Genomic DNA, 18,040 nt, shown 5'->3' on the forward strand with positions numbered 1-18,040 from the left:
CATGTGATACTTATCTTTCTCCTACTGGCTTATTTTGCTTAGCATTAATGCTCTCCAGTTCCATCTATGCTGTTGCAAATGGTAAAAGTTCCTTCTTTTTCATAGCATCGTAGTATTCCATTGTGTAGAGGTACCACAAGTTTTTAATCCACTCATTTTCATATTTGTTCTTTTAATTACAGTTGACATACATTATTATATTAGTTTTAGGTTTACACCCAGTTATTAGATATTGCATAATTTATTCGTCAGTCATCCCAATAAATTTTTCACCCATCTGACAACATGCATAGTTATTAGAATATTATTAACTGCATTCCCTGTGCTGTACTTTACATCTCCATGACTATTCTATACTTCTTAATCCCTTCAGCTTTTTCACCCATCTTGCTACTCTCCTGCCCATCTGGCCACTGTCAAAATGTTCTCTGTATTTATGAGTCTGTTCCTGTTCTGCTAGTTTGTTTATTTTTGTATTTAGATTCAATTATTGATATGTATATATTTATTGCCATTTTATCGTTCATATTTTTTTATCTTTTCTTTTTTTTCCTTCTTAAGAAGACCCTTTAACATTTCATATAATATTGGTTTGGTAGTGATTAATTCCTCCAGCTTGTTCTTGCTGGGAAGCTTTATCTGTCCTTTGATTCTAAATGATAACTTTGCTGAATAGAGAAATCTTGGTTGTAGGTCCATGCTTTTCATCACTTTAAATATTTCTTGCCACTGCCTTCTGGCCTGCAAAGTTTCTGTTGAGAATCAGTTGACAGTCTTATGGGAGGACTCCCTTGTAGGTAACTAACTGTTTTTCTCTTGCTGCTTTTAAGATTCTCTCTTTGTCTTTAACATTTTGTATTTTAATTATGGTTTGTCTTGATGTAGGCCTCTTTGGTTTCATCTTGTTTGGGACTCTGTGCTTCCTGGACTTTTATGTCTGTTTCCTCAACCAAGTTAGGGAAGCTTTCTGTCATATTTTCAAACAGGTTTTCAATTTCTTGCTCCCTCTCTTCTCCTTCCAGCAACCCCATGCTGTGAGTGTTAGTACACTTGAAGTTGTCCCTGAGGCTCCTTAAACTATCCTCATTTTTTATTATTATTTTTTAATTGTTTTATTGCTTAAAGTATTACAAAGAGTATTACATATGTTTCCTTTTTTCCCTGCCCTTGACAATCCCCTGGCCTCCCCTACCCCACAGTGTCTTATGTCCATTGGTTATGCTTATATGCATGCATACAAGTCCTTCGGTTGATCTCTTACCCTCCCTCCAGCCCCCCAACCCTCCCCAGCCTTCCCACTGTAGTTTGACAGTCTATTGGAGGCTGCTCTGCCTCTGTATCTATTTTTGTTCATAAGTTTATAATGGTCTTTATTATCCATAAATGAGTGAGATCATGTGGTATTTTTTCTTCATTGACTGGCTTATTTCACTTAGCATAATGCTCTCCAGTTCCATCCATGCTGTTGAAAATGGTAAGAATTCCTTCTTTTTTACAGCAGCATAGTATTCCATCGTGTAGATGTACCACAGTTTTCTAATCCATTCATCTACTGATGGGCACTTAGGCTGTTTCCAGATCTTAGCTATGGTGAATTGTGCTGCTATGAACATAGGGGTGCATATATCCTTTCTGATTGGTGTTTCTGATTTCTTGTGATATATTCCTAGAAGTGGGTTCACACAGGGTCAAATGGGAGTTCCATTTTTAGTTTTTTGAGGAAACTCCATACTGTCTTCCATAGTGTCTGCACCAGTCTGCATTCCCACCAGCAGTGCACAAGTGTTCCTTTTTCTCCACATCCTCTCCAGCACTTGTCGTTTGTTGATTTGTTGATGATAGCCATTCTGACAGGTGTGAGATGGTACCTCATTGTCATTTTGATTTGCATTTCTCGGACAATTAGTGACTTTGAGCATGTTTTCATATGTCTCTTGGCTTTCTGAATGTCCTCTTTTGAAAGGTGTCTATTTAGGTTCTTTGCCCATTTTTTGATTAGATTGTTTCTCTTCCTTTTGTTAAGTTGTATGAGTTCCCTATAAATGTTGAAGATTAAACCCGTATTGGTGATAACATTGGCAAATATGTTCTCCCATGCAGTGGGCTTTCTTGTTGTTTTGTTGATGGTTTCTTTTGCTGTGCAGAAGATTTTTATTTTGATGTAGTCCCATTTGTTCATTTTCTCTTTAGTTTCCAATGCCCTAGGAGCTGTATTGGTGAAGAAATTGCTTTGGCATATGTCTGAGATTTTGTTGCCTTTGGATTCTTCTAGTATTTTTATTTTTTCTCATTGTATATTTAAGGTCTTTATCCATTTTGAGTTTATTTTTGTGTATGGTGTAAGTTGGTGGTCTAGTTTCATTTTGTTGCATGTATCTGTCCAATTTTCCCAACACCATTTATTGAAGAGACTATCTTGACTCCATTGTATGCTCTTGCCTCCTTTGTCAAATATTAATTGACCATTGAGATCCCACCTACTTTGTTCTTTCTCAGGATTGCTACAGCTACTCGGGGTCAGATGAATTTTTGGAGAGTTTGTTCTAGGTCTGTGAAATATGCCGTTGGCATTTTAATGGGAAGTGCGTTGAATTTATAGATTGCTTTGGGTAGTATGGACAGTTAAATGATGTTGATTCTACCAATCCAAGAACATGGTATGTTCTTCCATCTGTTTATGTCTTCCTCTATCTCATTTTTCAATGTCCTGTAGTTTTCTGAGTAGAAGTCTTTTACCTCTTCAGTTAAGTTTATTCCTAGGTATCTCAATTTTTTTGGTGCGTTGATAAATGGGATTGTTTTTTTAGTCTCTCTTTCTGTAAGTTCACTATTGGTGTATAGAAATGCCATAGATTTCTTGGTGTTAATTTTGTATCCTGCTACATTGCCAAATTCATTTATTAAGTCTAATAGTTTTTTGATGGAGTCTTTAGGGTTTTGTATGTATAATATCATGTCATCTGCAAATAAGGACAGTTTTACTTCTTCTTTTCCAAATTTGATGCCTTTTATTTCTTCTTCTTGTCTAATTGCAATGGCTAATACTTCCAGTACTATGTTGAACAGGAGTGGTGAGAGTGGGCATCCTTGTCTTGTTCCTGTTCTTAGGGGAAATGGTGTTAGTTTTTGTCCATTGAATATGACGTTGGCTGTGGATTCGTCATATATGGCTTTTATTATGCTGAGGTATGATCTTCTATTCCCACCTTGCTGAGAGTTTTTATTAAAAATGGGTGTTGGATTTTGTCAAATGCTTTTTCTGCCTCAATTGATATGACTATGTGGTTTTTTTCTTTCAATTTGTTTATGTGATGTATCACGTTTATTGATTTGTGGATATTGTACCATCCTTGCATCCCTGGGATAAATCCTAGTTGGTCATGGTGTATGATCTTTCTGATGTACTGCTGGATCCGATTTGCTCAGATTTTGTTGAGGATTTTGGCATCTATGTTCATGAGGGATATTGGTTTGTAATTCTCTTTCTTTTTTTCTCTTTCTTCATTGTTAAGTAATTACTTATTAAAGACATTTATTTCATATATATTGTTGATCAATTAACGTTGCATTCATAGCCAGTAGCACTATAATTTATGCCTGAATGGAGCTTGTCTAACAAACACATTTAGTTTTCCCAGCATATCTTTTTCTATCCCTTCACATTCAAACTTCCTTTGTCCTAATAGCTAAAGGCTGTCTCTTATAAGCAGCACATATTTGGATTTTAAAAATTTTGACTGACAGTATTAATCGTTTTCATGGAATATTTAGACCATTTACATTTAATATACTTACTGACATAGTTGTATTTATGTCTACTATCTTATTACTTGCTTTTTATTTGACCCACCTGCCTTATTTTCCTTTCTTCTCTTTTCATGACTTATGTATTAATCAAATATTGGCATCATTTTATTTTTCCTATATTTACATGTTGGATTATTTCACTTAGCATAATAATCCCAGGTCTATCCATGCTGTTGCAAAGCGTATGACATCCTTTACTTTTATGATTGAGTGGTATTTCATTATATAAATCTATCACAGCTAACCCTACACCTAAAAGAACTAGAAAAAGAATAACAAATGAAGCACAATGTAAGTAGAAGAAAGAAAAATAAAAACCAGAGCAGTAATAAATGACATAGATTCTAAAAAAACAATACAAAAGATCAATAAAATCAAGAGATAAATTAGATTAATGGACCTCTAACTAGACTCATCAAGAAACAAAGAGTACCCAAATAAGTAAAATCAGAAATGAAGGAGAAGTAATAACTGACACCACAGAAGTACAAAAGATACTAAGAAAACACTATAAACAACTATCTGTCAACAAATCGGACAAACTGAGTGAGATGGACAAATTCTTAGAAACATACAATCTTCCAAAACTGAATTAGGAAGAAGCAGAAACTCTGAATAGACTGATTACAACACTAATGAAATTGAAGCAGTAATACCCGCCCTCCCCCCAAAAAAGTCCTGCACTGGCTTCACAGGCAAATTTTACCAAACATTCAAAGAAGGACAAACACATATCCTTCCCCAAACTATTTTAAAAAATTCAAGAGGAGTGAAGATACCCAAGCTCATTTTATGAGCCCAGCATTATCCTAATTCCAAAAGCAATTAAATACATTACAAAGAAAGAAAATTATGGCAAATATCCCTGATGTTAAAATCTCCAACAAAATATTAACAAACAAGATCCAGCAATACATTAAAAACACCATACACCATGATCAAGTGGGATTTGTTCTGGACATGCACAATTGGTACGATATTCGCAGATCAATAAGTATGATACATCACATAAAGAAAATTAAAGATAAAAATCACATAATCACATCAATGGATGCAGAAAAAACATTTGATGAAATCCAGCACCCATTTATGATAACAAATTCTTAGCAAAGTGAGAATAGAGGGATCACACCTCAACATAATAAAGGCCATATATGACAAACCCACAACCAACATGAAACCCACTGGTCAAAAAGTAAAAATGTTCCCTGTTGGGGTCCAGCCCCAGCAGGTCCAGGGGTTCCCAAATTTATGGACAGAGGCGGTGAAGAGGGAATAACACATAGGCAGTGTTTAGTTGATCAGCATAGTTGGGTTCTCCAGCCAGGTTCTGTGTCTTATTGTCTTGTTACATCTGTATTTATACCAGTTGGTTTTAATCCTATCAATTTCTATTCCAAAGGTTAGGGCGTTTCTTATCTCCATTCCAGGGAGTAAAGATTATGTAGCTTAAGCGTGATTGTTCGTAGTTAAAGTGATTAACTACCCGCCTGGCACTTAGTTAAGGGGTTTTATTCCCTCCCTAACTTCAGGGGAAAATCCCTACCTGGGGAAACAACCTTTCTCGGAGAGGTGACCTTGGTTAAAACACATAGCGCCAAGAAGGGGAGCAAACATATGCCATATACGCCAGGTCCCTTGAAACATATGCTGTGCAGATTTTTTTTCCCTGCAGCAACTGTGTCAAGCAGCAAGGATGGACTGGCTTCCGGCAAATTCCCTCTGTTTTATTTTTTAAATGATAGCGCATGTAAATCAGCGGCCACCTCTCAGATTGGGTTAAGACTCGGAAGAAGACGGACAAGCAGTGATAGCGAACATAGCTATAAACATAGTGGATGCAGTCCACAAGGAGCCTTGTTTCTTTAGAAGGTTGCTGGCCTCTTCAGTCAAGGGATTTTAGCTGGCCTCAAGTCGGGGGTTTGGTTGTCCTTGTTGATCTGGCTAGTGGGCAGCGTCATGGGCAATGGGCTTCCCAAAGCGTCAGCGAGTTGAAGGGCTGCATCAAAGGGTCCATCAGGGCCGTGCTTGATGGTGGTGTCGATGTCCGGGGAGGAGTCAGCTGTGCCCTCTGGGTCGGCCAATATGGAGGACATATGGAGAGACAAAAAGGAGGCACCTGTGATCCTCCCAATGGACAAGTGGTTCCAGCTCAGGGCTGCACATCTGCTGCACACGGGCACTAGTCAGGTGTGCTAGGGTGAGGCCTAGACGGAGGGCAGTGAGACATAAGGTCAGCCTGTGGAAAATATACAAGCATATCCTCTCCCCCAGGTTAAAAGTACATCAGGTCACTTCCAGGCTCCTGTAAGCAAGTCTCTGTATTCTCTTTCATTGTGTTGTCTTTATCTGGTTTGGGTATTAGGGTGATGCTGGCTTCATAGAATGAACTTGGAAGTGTTCCTCCCTCTTGAATTTTTTGTGGTAGTCTCAGGAGGATACGTTTTAGTTCTTCCTTGAATGTTTGGTAAAACTCCCCTATGAAGACGTCCGGTCCTGGGCTTTTGTTTGCTGGAAGCTTTTTGATGACTGCTTCAATTTCTTCCATAGTTATTGGCCTATTGAGATTTTTAGATTCTTCCTGATTGAGTTTTGGAATGTTGTATTTTTCTAGGAATTTGTCCATTTCCTCCAGGTTGTCTAGTTTGTTGGAGTAGAGCTGTCCATAGTATTTTTTAACAATCATTTGTATTTCTGTGGGGTCTGTTGTTATTTTGCCTCTATCATTTCTGATTTTGTTTATTTGGGTCCTCTCTCTTTTCTTCCCCGTGAGTCTGGCTAGAGCAGGGGTGGGCAAACTTTTTGACTCAAGGGCCACAATGGGTTCTTAAACTGGACTGGAGGGCCGGAACAAAAGCATGGATGGAGTGTTTGTGTGAACTAATATAAATTCAAAGTAAACATCATTACACAAAAGGGTACGGTCTTTTTTTTTTTTTTTTTTTAGTTTTATTCATTTCAAACTCGGCCCGCGGGCCGTAGTTTGCCCACAGCTGGGCTAGAGGCTCATCAATCTTGTTTATCCTTTCAAAGAACCAGCTCTTGGTTTCATTGATTTTTATGTATTGTTTTTTGGGGTCTATGTCATTCATTTCTGCTCTAGTCTTTATTATCTCCCTCCTTCTGCTCACTGTGGGCTTTTCTTGTTGCTCTCTTTCTAGTTCTTTGAGTTGCAGAGTTAGATGATTTACTACCATTTTTTCTTGTTTTTTGAGGTAGGCCTGTAGAGTTATAAACTTCCCTCTCAGGACCGTTTTCATTGTGTCCCATAGGTTTTGAATTGTTGTGTTTTTATTGTCATTAGTTTCCAGGATGTTTTTAACTTCTTGATCTCATTTGTAACCCAATCAATATTTAATAACATGCTATTCAGTTTCCAAGTGTTTGAGTATTTTGGTTTGTTTTTATTGTAGTTTATTTCTAATATTATGCCCTTGTGGTCTGAGAAGATGCTTGGTATGATTTCAATCTTCTTGAATTTGGGGAGACTTTGTTTGTGACCCAATATGTGGTCTATTTTTTAATCTGTCCCATGAGCACTTGAGTAGAATGTATATTCCGTGGCTTTGGGATGAAGTGTTCTGAATATGTCAATTAAGTCCATCTGATCTAGTGAGTCATTTAGGATTGCTGTTTCTTTGCTGATTGTGGATTTATCCAGTGATGTCAGTGGTGTATTAAGGTCCCCAACTATGATTGTATTGTTCTTGATCTCTCCCTTGATATCTTCCAGGAGTTTTTTTATGTATTTGGGTGCTCCTGCATTGGGTGCATATATGTTTATCAGGGTTATATCCTCTTGTTGTATTGATCCCTTTAGTATTATGATGTGGCCTTCCTTATCTCTTGTTACGGCCCTCACTTTGAGGTCTATTTTGTCTGATATTAGTATTGCTACCCCAGCTTTCTTTTCCTTTCCATTTGCCTGAAAGATATTTTTCCATCCCTTCACTTTCAGTCTGTGTGAGTCCCTTATTCTGAGGTGGGTCTCTTGTAGACAGCAAATATATGGGTCATGGTTTTTTATCCATTCAGCCACTCCATGTCTTTTGATTGGAGCATTTAGTCCATTTACGTTTAAAGTTATTATTGAAAGGTACTTGTTTGTAGCCATTTCTATTTTTTGTGCCTGTTTTCTTTCTTAGCTTTTTATTTCTTCTTTTTATACCAGTCCCTTTAGCATTTCTTGCATGGCTGGCTTGGTGGTGATAAACTCCCTTAGCCTTTTTTGTCTGTGAAGCTTCTTATTTCCCCTTCAATTTTGAATGATAGCCTTGCTGGATAGAGTATTCTTGGATTCAGTCCTTTGCTTTGCATCACTTTGTAAATTTCCGTCCATTGTTTTCTGGCCTGATGTGTTCCTGTTGAGAAATCATTTGATAATCTAATGGGAGATCCCTTGTATGTAACTTTCCGTCTCTCTCTTGCAGCCTTTAAGATTCTCTCTTTGTCCTGAACATATGCCATGGTAATTATGATGTGTCTTGGTGTGGGTCTTTTTGTGTTCACCTTGTTTGGGACTCTGTGCTTGTGTGACTTTTTTCTTCCCCACCTTGGGGAAGTTTTCTGACATTATTTCTTCAAATAGGTTTTCTAACCCTTGTTCGTCCTTCTGTTGTTCTGGCACCCCTATTATTCGTATGTTGTTTCATTTCATGTTGTCCCATAGCTCCCTTAGGCTCTCCTCCTGTCTTTTAATTTTTTTCTCTAATGCAGTTCAGTTTGGGTGTGTTTTGCTTCCCTGTCTTCTAATTCGCTAAGTCGGTCCTCCGCTTCTCCTAGTCTACTGTTGAAACTTTCCATGGTGTTTTTTATTGCAGCTATACCACTTTTCATTTCTTCTTAGTTCTTACATAATTTGTTGATTTTTTTCATCCTTTTCCTCTTGCTTCTTGCATAAGTTGTTGATTTTTTTTCTTTCATCCGGTTTATGCATTCTAGAACCCTTAATCTGAATTCTTTTTCCGTCATGCTGAATGCTTCTGTTTCACTTAGCTGCTTTTCTGGTGAGTCCTCCTTTTCTTTCCTTTGGGCGTTTCTTTGTCTACCCATGTTTGATCTCACCGACATATCTAGATATTGAGTCGTTCAGGGGCTGCTCCTTGGGTGGCAGTGGCTACTCGGGCTGGGGTTGCTCCTCGGGCGGTTGTGGTAGCAGCTGCTCCTCAGTTGACAGTAACTCCTCTCATGGGTGCTGTTCACAGCTGTGTTGGCTCCTTTGGCTGGTGGGGGGAGGCTTCACACACAGCTGCTGTTCCTCAGACAGAGGGTGTGCTGATCATGAGGCTGCTGTTCCTTGGATGGAGACGGGCTACACACTCAGCTGCTACTCCTTGAACTGGGGCAGACTGCTCACGTGGCTGCTGATCCTTGGATGGGGGCTGGCTGCACGCTGCTGTTCCTCTGATGTGGTGGGCTGTTTGTGGGGCTACTGCTCCTAGGACTTGGACAGGTTAATTGCAAGTCTGTTTGCTCTTCAGATGGGGGTGGGCTGCTTGCGAGGCTGCTGCTCTTTGGACAGGAGTGAGCTGCATGCATGGCTGCTCCTCCTTGGACGGGGACATGCCACTCACCTGGCGTCTGCTCGTCGGACAAGTGCAGGCTGTTGTGGCTCTGCTCCTTGGACCGGCGCATGCTGAGCAGGGCTGCCGCTCCTCGGATGTGGGAGGTCTGCTTATGTGGCTGCTGCTCCTCGGACTTGGGTGGGCTGCTGCTGCTGCTCCTCAAATAGGCACAGGCCGCTTGCAGAACTGCTGCTCCTCGGATTCGACAGGCTGCTCGTGCAGCTGCTGCTGCTTGGACGAGGGCAAGATGCTTGTGCAGCATCTGCTCCTCGGACTAGTGCAGGGTGTGCGCAGCTGCTGCTCCTCGGATGAGGTTAGGCTGCGCAGGGCTGCCGCTCCTCAAACGTAGGAAGACTGCTTGTGTGGCTGCTGCTCCTCGGACAGGTCGTACTGCTCGCGTGGTTGCTTCTCCTTGGACGGGGAAGCGGGCCACTCACACAGCTGCTGCTCCTTGGACAGGGCCAGGCCACATGAGGCTGCTGCTCTTAGGCTCGAGGCAGGCTGCTCACAGGGCTGATGCTCCCTGCACAAGAGCGCGCCGCTCACGTGTCTGCTGTTCACGTGGTTGAAAAAATAATGTGAAAAGAAGTAGGAAAGAAAGGAACAAACAAAAAACAAAGAAAAAACCAAAAAAAAAACAACCACAAAACCTAACAAAATAATAATAAAAAAATAAAAATGAAAAATTGAAATGTCATTCCTTTGGCTGGCTTAAGTTCCCAGTTTTCTGGAATGTCTGTGATTTTGTTGTTGTTGTTGTTGTTGTATGGAATGTCTGTGATTTTGTTGTTGTTGTTGTCGTCGTCATTGTCGTCGTCATCGTCCTTGCTGGGACCAAAGCCCCTCTATAGGCCAGACCCTGTTAACTCCCAGGGACTAATCAGATTATTTTAATCCTTCATCTCATTCAGGGTAGAATCTGGGTGTGGCTGTATTCCTTGCCTGGGGGCTGGAGGGAGGGGTGGGATTATAACTTTAGGAGAAAATGGCTGCCCAGGTCCTGGGCTCAGGGGCTACTCAGCACTCGATTTGCTGCCACTTCTCCTGCCCCCCCCCCCCCCCCCCCGCTCTCCCCAGATTCTACTCATCCGCACCTTCTCCCACTCTTCGGCACAGGTGAGTGTCTGTATCCGAAATGTCCTATGAACAGGGTTCAGTGAAAACAAACAAACAAACAAACGCTGGATGCAGAAACGGGGAAGGCTGAGTCTCTGTGAGCTCCTCTCTTACTGGCACTGCATGGTCTGGTTGGCGCTTCAGGCTGCCCCTTTTAGGCTCAGTCCTCCGTAATTTCGGAATCCAGATCTCAAATCCCCCGGCGCCAACAGTCCCTCGGATCTCTTTTCCACAGTCAGGGGCTGTGCCTGTCCCAAGAGACGCGGCTGTGTGCCACGCGGTCTCCCTCTGACCCTCTGGGCTCAGAGGTCAGGCCAACTTTCCTGCCCAGATCCCTGGTTTTTATCTTTCCAGGAGAACTCTGCCCTTCTCGGCTGCAAACTGTCTCACCAGCTGAGTATACTTCGCCAATTCAGGGTGGGTGTTATTAGTTTCAGCTACTCACTCCATTTTCTCCAGGACAACCCCTGGGACGCGTCTGCCTATTCCACCGCCATCTTGTCTTCTCAGTCTTATTAATATTTTTTATTTTTTCTGTTCTGATTGGGTGTTTTTTACCTCCTTATATTCCAAATAGCTGATTGGATTTTTAGTTTCATCTACTCAGTATTGATTCTCTGTAAATTATTTTTCACTTCCGTTAGTTTATCCTTAATTTCTGACTAGTATTTTTTTATGCTGTTGAGGTTTTCACTCAATACATTAAGCATCCTTATAGCAGTGTTTTGAACTCTGCATCTAGTATATTGCTTGTCTCCATTTTGTTTAGTTTTTTTTGTTCTGTTCTTTCATTTGGGACATTTCTTTGTCTCCTCATTTTGGCAGCCTCCTTGTGTTTGTTTCTATGTATTAAGTAGAGCTGCTACATCTCCCAACTTGGTAGAGTGGCCTAATATAGTAGGTGTTCTATAGGTTACAGTGACACAACCTCCCTGATCACCCAAGCAGAGCCCTCAAGGGGCATCTCCCATGTGGGCTATGTACTCCCTCCTCTTGTAGTTTAACTTTGATTGCTGTTGGCTTATCAGTAGGTGGGATTTACCCCCAGGTCAATCAGCTGGAAGGACTGGCTATGACCACCAACCACTGACCTTTGACCACTGTGGATAATCAACTGTGCAGGGGCCCACCTCATAGAGCAGGACTTACTTCAGTGGGGCTATAGTGCTTGATGAATCTGATCTTTGAGTGTGTTGCCTATGAGGTGGTTGAGCCATGATGCTTTCACATAGTCTAAAGCTGTCCACTGAGTTACTGTCTGTGAGGCTTCCCAGAGGTACAGGCCAAGATCAACCATTGCTTTTGTTCTGCCTGGGGCCACCCAGCGTGAGCTACAAAGCAGTCTGCAGATGGCTGCTACTTGTGCTGGGTTTGGAGTGCCCAGGGGAGGCCCAAGGCCTGCTGCTGTGGGGCCACTTAGCGAGAGGTACGAGTCATGCTGAGTCCAGCTGCTGCTCGTTTGATAGATTTTTAGGAGAATCTGAAGTATACAGGCCATTTGTATGGAAAAGCTGGTGGAAACAGCTTAGGTGAGCCCGAAAGTTGTGAAGTTGTATGTCATGGGGCCTCAAGGAATCACTGTGGGGCGAGGGGAGTGTGTGTGCAAGGACAAACAGTGTGAGCCATGTTGATGGAGACTTGGATATGACTCCCACATGCCAGCTCTGCGAGGGAAGGCTCGTCCAAGGAACAATGGACTCTGCCAGCACTTCTGTCTGGGAGAAGGTTGTTTGCCCAACTCTTGCCCTAATGCCAGACAATTTTGTTCCTCCCCATATGTCTCTGTTGCTTTTCACGCTGCAGTCCCAGCACTAAAGCTCAGAGGGAGTGAGTCTGAGTAAGTGCCTTCATGGGCCCTTTAAGAGGAATTGCCTGGGATTCCAGCAGCCTTTGTCTTCCTCCGCTTCAATCCCTGATGGTTTTTACAACCTGAAATCATGAGGACTTCTCTTCCTAGCACTAGAACCCAGGTTTGGGGGGCTGGGGACGCTGGTGTAAGGCTGGGACTCCTTGCCCCTCAAGGTGCAGCTCCACAGCTGAGATATCCCTTCCAATTTTTATCTGCCACATTTTGGTGTGGTACCAGCCTGTTCCACATCTTCACCTCCCTTAACAGTCTGGATATGGCTTCTTTAATTCCCTAGTTGTAGGACTTCCATTCAGCCAGATTTCAATTGGTTCTGAATGATGGTTAGTCTGTAATTTAGTTGTAATTTTGATGTGATTGTGGGAGGAGGTGAGTACCACTCTTACTTATGCCACCATGTTGTTCAGAAGTGAGAGTTTCCAGAACTAAATCTTGGTGAATGTCCTTTCCAAGAAACAACACATCCTTCTGCCATGTCCAAGAAACTGCAGCATGGCCTCCCATTTGTGAGCACTCAGGTTTTTTCTGAATGTGCTGTAGCTAACATAAACCCCTGTATTGTGGATAGTGAAAAAGTTACAAAAGAATTAATAATAAAGCCCTGACCAGTTTGGCTCAGTGGATAGAGCATCAGCCTGTGGACTGGGGGGTCCCAGGTTCAATTCCGGTCAAAGGCATGTGCCTTGGTTGCGGGCACATCCCCAGAGGGAGGTGTGCGGGAGGCAGCTGATCGATGTTTCTCTCCCATCGATGTTTCTAATTCTCTCTATCCCTCTCCCTTCCTCTATGTAAAAAATCAATAAAATAAAAATAAATTAAAAAAAGAATTAATAATAAAAATAATAAACTGTGACTTCAATAGCTTAATTGCATAGATTTCAGACTTATCTTTTCTAAATACATTTATACATATTCTCAGTTAACGCTACCATGTGTTCTGCTCCCTTAGAAGTAAAACCTGATTCAGCACTGATGGAGTCTTTTAGCACCCTTAAATGTATTCATATTTCCATTTGTTCTGTGTAACAGTTATAATAATAATGTTTATATTGTGTGGGTATTCTTGAATTTATCCTTTAAAAGATTCAAAATAGAATCTATTACTATGTGATGTCTTTAGATTTTCTTTGAAGACATCTTGGGACTTCTTTGAACTTCTTATTTTAAGATAATGAAATTCCTTTAAATTTTACCTGAATTCCTTGTTTATATTTCATAACATTAGAAAGATTATTTTTAATATTGAAGTAGTGAATGTCTTTTTCCTTGATGTTTTTAGATGTCTACCAGAAGTTCATATAATGCTATTCTATGACTTTGTTTTACTAAGTTTATCCTATAATATATCTTCAGTTGTCTTTTAAATTTAAGATATTTTGCCAGGTTTTTAAAACTAAAGGAAGATCTTCTTTGTAGTTTATTGTTATACATTTAAATATGCTTCACAACAAATTTAAGGTATTCATGTGAACTTCACGTTTCTAGATTTAAAAAATAGCCATTATCCTAAAACAAACAAAAATCTTGTATTCACATCGAAGCAAAAACAATCTTGAGTATTTTTATTTATAACTAGTAAGGTCACCTAAATCACATTCAAGAAAAATAATTTATAGCTATTGTTTTTCTACCTTTTAGATTTTATTTTTCTATCTTTGAATTTCTACTTGTTCCTTTCCTAAGCATAAATGCTCTTTTGGAGGATTAATCAGTCAACCAGTATTTACTGGAAATATTTTATATGGAAGGCAAGGTGTTATGAAATTCCCAGAGTATTTTAAGATTAGGTTTCTGCCCTATCTACTTAGAGAAGTAGGACATAATTATATCAAAACATAACTAGAGATTCTAGGTGATAAATGAGAAGTGTTAGATCCTTTCAAAAAGCTTATTTTAAATATTTTAATACCTTATAAATATTTTATTCTTCCTTCCCTTCTTGGCCTATTTACATGAGTGAAATTATAGTCAAAGGTTAAAATGAGCTTTCACGTTTTCCTTATTAAAATTATTTATTGAGTTCCTATTACTTTCTGTGCCAAATACTTGGCTAAAGGCTTTAATATTATCTCATTTAATTCTTGTAAAAACATCTGAAAGTAGGCATTTTCATTCCCATTTTCAGAAGAGGAAAGTGAGACAGAGAGTGTAAGTAACTTGCTCATGGTTACACTAATTATTAATGAATTTGAATATAGGTCTCTTAGTTCAGTGGGTTTTTTTCTACTTATGTTATCAGTGAGTTGTGGTTCTGTTCAATGATAGAAAAAGCTATGCGAATAAAGAATGATACTAAAGATTATAATTATAAAAGAACAAAAGGAGGAACGGACCTTTATCTACTGGTATGCGATATTAAACATTTTACATAGACTCATAATAGGTTGTTTATATAAATATCTAATGTATCATTTCATAGGTCTATTAACCCATGTTAAGAGATCCTATCTTTTATAATTCCAAATATGAAAGTCTTAAATATAGAGATAATTAAGGATCTATTATTCTTATGTTTTAAAGTTTTCAGTGTTTAATGAATAATAGAATATTATGTCCTGGTTCTACTAATAATGAAATTAATTACTAATAATAATTAATAAACAGGAGTAAAGATTACTTAAGTTTAGTATCTAAAGTATTAAAGAACTTGTTAAAATATATTTAATCAGATGTGTCATGCCTAATTAGACATACTGGGTTTTTGTTTCAAATTCCTTTCTAGTCTGAAACTTTTGTGATATTATGCTGAACCTCTTTTATCATTATTTTTATTAGCTAGGTATTGAACTTCAGGTTCAAATTTTACTGTTTGCTTTTTCAAGATATTCTGGTAACTGTCACCTTTTTTGAAACTGAAGTATATTTGGGACAAAGAGACACAAAATAGGTGAATGAGATGTTCTCTTTGCTTATAGCACAGTGGTTCTCAACCTTGGCTGCACATTAGAATCACCTGGGAATCTTTAAAATCCTGATTTCTGGGCCTCATCCTCCGGAAATTCTGTTTCTTTGTTACTAATGTTGTGTCCCCGCCCCATAACAAAGAAACAGAATTTCTGGAGGATGAGGCCCAGAAATCAGGATTTTAAAAAGATTCCCAGGTGATTCTAATGTGCAGCCAAGGTTGAGAACCACTGTTATAGCAGCTCAAACTGCTATGCTATGCTTCTGATAAATTCAGGCTCTGATCTCTCACAGCTACTGTGATTCTTGTCTAACTCAACTTCCAGAGTGCCTCTGCCCTGCTCTAAGCAGACAGTATCTTCACAGTTTCTATGATAGACTTTGCCAGTAAAGCTAATGGAACAATGGAGTTCACATGTAAGATCTTACCAGCCAATTACATATTAATTGCAGTTGTCTACAACAGGTGTTTTCACTGTCTCCTTTATAGGTAAATGGAAAAGTCATTTTTATTGTCTTTGTTTCAGCGTTCTTACTTCCGTACTCTGCTCATGTATGGATTCCACTTCCTGGTGTGGTTCCTTTGTGTCAGAGGAATCAGGGACACACAGTGTGGGTTCAAATTATTAACTCGAGAAGCAGCTTTACGGACGTTTTCATCTCTACACATTGAACGATGGTAGGTTCCTAACTGGAATGTATCTGGTATATCCTGTTATACAGTGTTATGTCAGGTAATGAGAAGCAGGCCTGTATTCTCATAATGAACATCCAGGTTTAAACAGAATTGACACTTTTATATGTAATCTGTTCCTTTATACTTCTACTGGTTGGATATAAAGTTATGAATTCATTTTAATTATTGACAGTATAAATTGGGAAGACTGAAAAATCCTGTGTCCTTAAGCTTTCTTTTCTTTTTTCTTTCCTTTTACAGGAGTTAAGTTCTCTCTCCTGCCTAAAACCAATCTTCTGCATCTCCTTCCACCTTCTAAGAACCTAATCTTGTTTGCTTTCCTCTGTTATACATTTAGCCTTTTCCCCTCAACCATATCTTTCCCATCAGTTTTTAAAACAAGTTTAAATTTCTCTTGCCATTAAAAAAAAATTCTATTGACTCTGCCCCCTCCCAGCATCCCTTCAGCTCTAGCCCTGTATGCTTTCATATCTGACCTTTTCTTGAAAGAGTGGTCTGTATTCACTCTCACCATTTTCTCATTTCCCACTCACTCTTCACCCAACCTTAGTATGAATTTTCTCTCATCCTTACCTTTATGTTGTTAAATTCAGTGGTCAAGTTTTATATGACCATTTATTGTCTTAATTAACCCATCAGCAGTTCTGAATACTTCTGAACTCTCTGTCTTGAAATATGCTGTTTCCTCAGCATATCTTTATCCCCCATCTCTCAATTCTTAACATGTTTAGTGACTAACACTGTCACACAGAAGCTTGAAACCTTGGATTCAGCTCCAACACTTCCCATAGCACTTCAACATATCCAATGCATGATCAAGGCCTGGGGATTTTAGTTTTATGTTCCTCCATTCCTTTTCATGTTCACCACCACTATTGAGTATATCATCATTTCCTATGCTTCATCCTAAGGGATCTTTTCAAAAATTAAAATGATCAACCAAATGCACCCTTTCTGCCTACAATCCTTCAGTGGCTTCCCATGGCCTTGGAAGTAGACTGATAAGCAGTATCAGTATTGATTCCTTAGTTTGGCCCACCTGAGTCTCCACATGCGGAGAATTCTCAATACTCCCCTTCTCAGCTTCTTTAGATCATCTGGCCCTTAGTTTCCAGACTTGATCAGATGCCCCTAATTCTATGCTATCGCAGTACCATAAGCCTTTCTTTGTCGCACATATCATATATATAGTATTTTCCCGTGTAATGTTTATCTCCGCTAAAACATAAGCTGCACAAAAGCTAGAACTCCATCTGATTTTGCTTATTAATATAGTCTGTCTAATATAGTGCCTGGCACATCATAGATACTCAAAAATATTGTTGAAAAAATTAACACTTAGTGTTAGCCATGGGTTCTGTGTGAATTCTGTTCATGGGGACCATGGGGAAAATCTGCATAGTCCAGTAGATGTCCTTTTTGTATTCTCTCAACTTCTGTGCATTTATATTGCAAAGATCTACTATTTCCCTAGATATAGATATTTTATACCACCAAAAATCTTTAGAGAAACTATAGTTGCAGAATTAAAATTATCATTCAAACATGGTTTTTAAAATTTTTAACTAGATTTAAATTTTTAAATCTATATTTGGTCTTCAAATTAAGGTACATGCTTTGTTGTGTTGAAGAATAAAATATACTAATAGTTAATGAACTCTAAAATTAGAATCTAATTTAAGAAGCCACTCAAAGTAAAGCCCTCCCTCTGCATTACATATTTCTCAGTCAGCTGTTACTTCTAGAACTAGGGTCAGAGAACTAGGTACCTTGTAGTTTAAAGGAAGGATTTACAAATGGAAAACATTAGGGTTAGGATTGATAACTTAAAAGTCATGAAGGTTTCCTCATTAGGTTTGTTCTATAGCAGCTTCTGCCAAAAGAAATAAAATATAAGACACAAATGCAAGCCATTTTTGTAATTTTATATTTTCTAGTAATGATGCCCGGATGGTGTACAGGAGACAACTGATTGATGTTTCTTTCTCACATTGATGTTTCTATCTATCTATCTATCTATCTATCTATCTATCTATATAGCTATCTCTTCCTTCCTTTCTCTAAAAAAAATCAATTAAAAAAAGA

The 18,040-nt window shown here is 39.2% G+C and overlaps 1 protein-coding gene across 3 annotated transcripts in view; it reads left to right on the top strand.

The window, feature by feature from the left end:
• The window catches only part of ALG5 (ALG5 dolichyl-phosphate beta-glucosyltransferase), a 99,887-nt gene that overhangs the window by 62,230 nt on the left and 19,617 nt on the right, over nt 1–18,040 (top strand). For all 3 annotated transcript variants that reach the window (XM_059684367.1, XM_059684365.1, XM_059684366.1), the window contains one exon: nt 15,786–15,937. In XM_059684367.1, the coding sequence (XP_059540350.1) occupies nt 15,786–15,937 (152 nt within the window). The remainder of the gene's footprint in view (nt 1–15,785; nt 15,938–18,040) is intronic.

Source organism: Myotis daubentonii, chromosome 2 (genome assembly GCF_963259705.1).
Source record: "Myotis daubentonii chromosome 2, mMyoDau2.1, whole genome shotgun sequence".
NCBI lineage: Eukaryota > Metazoa > Chordata > Mammalia > Chiroptera > Vespertilionidae > Myotis > Myotis daubentonii.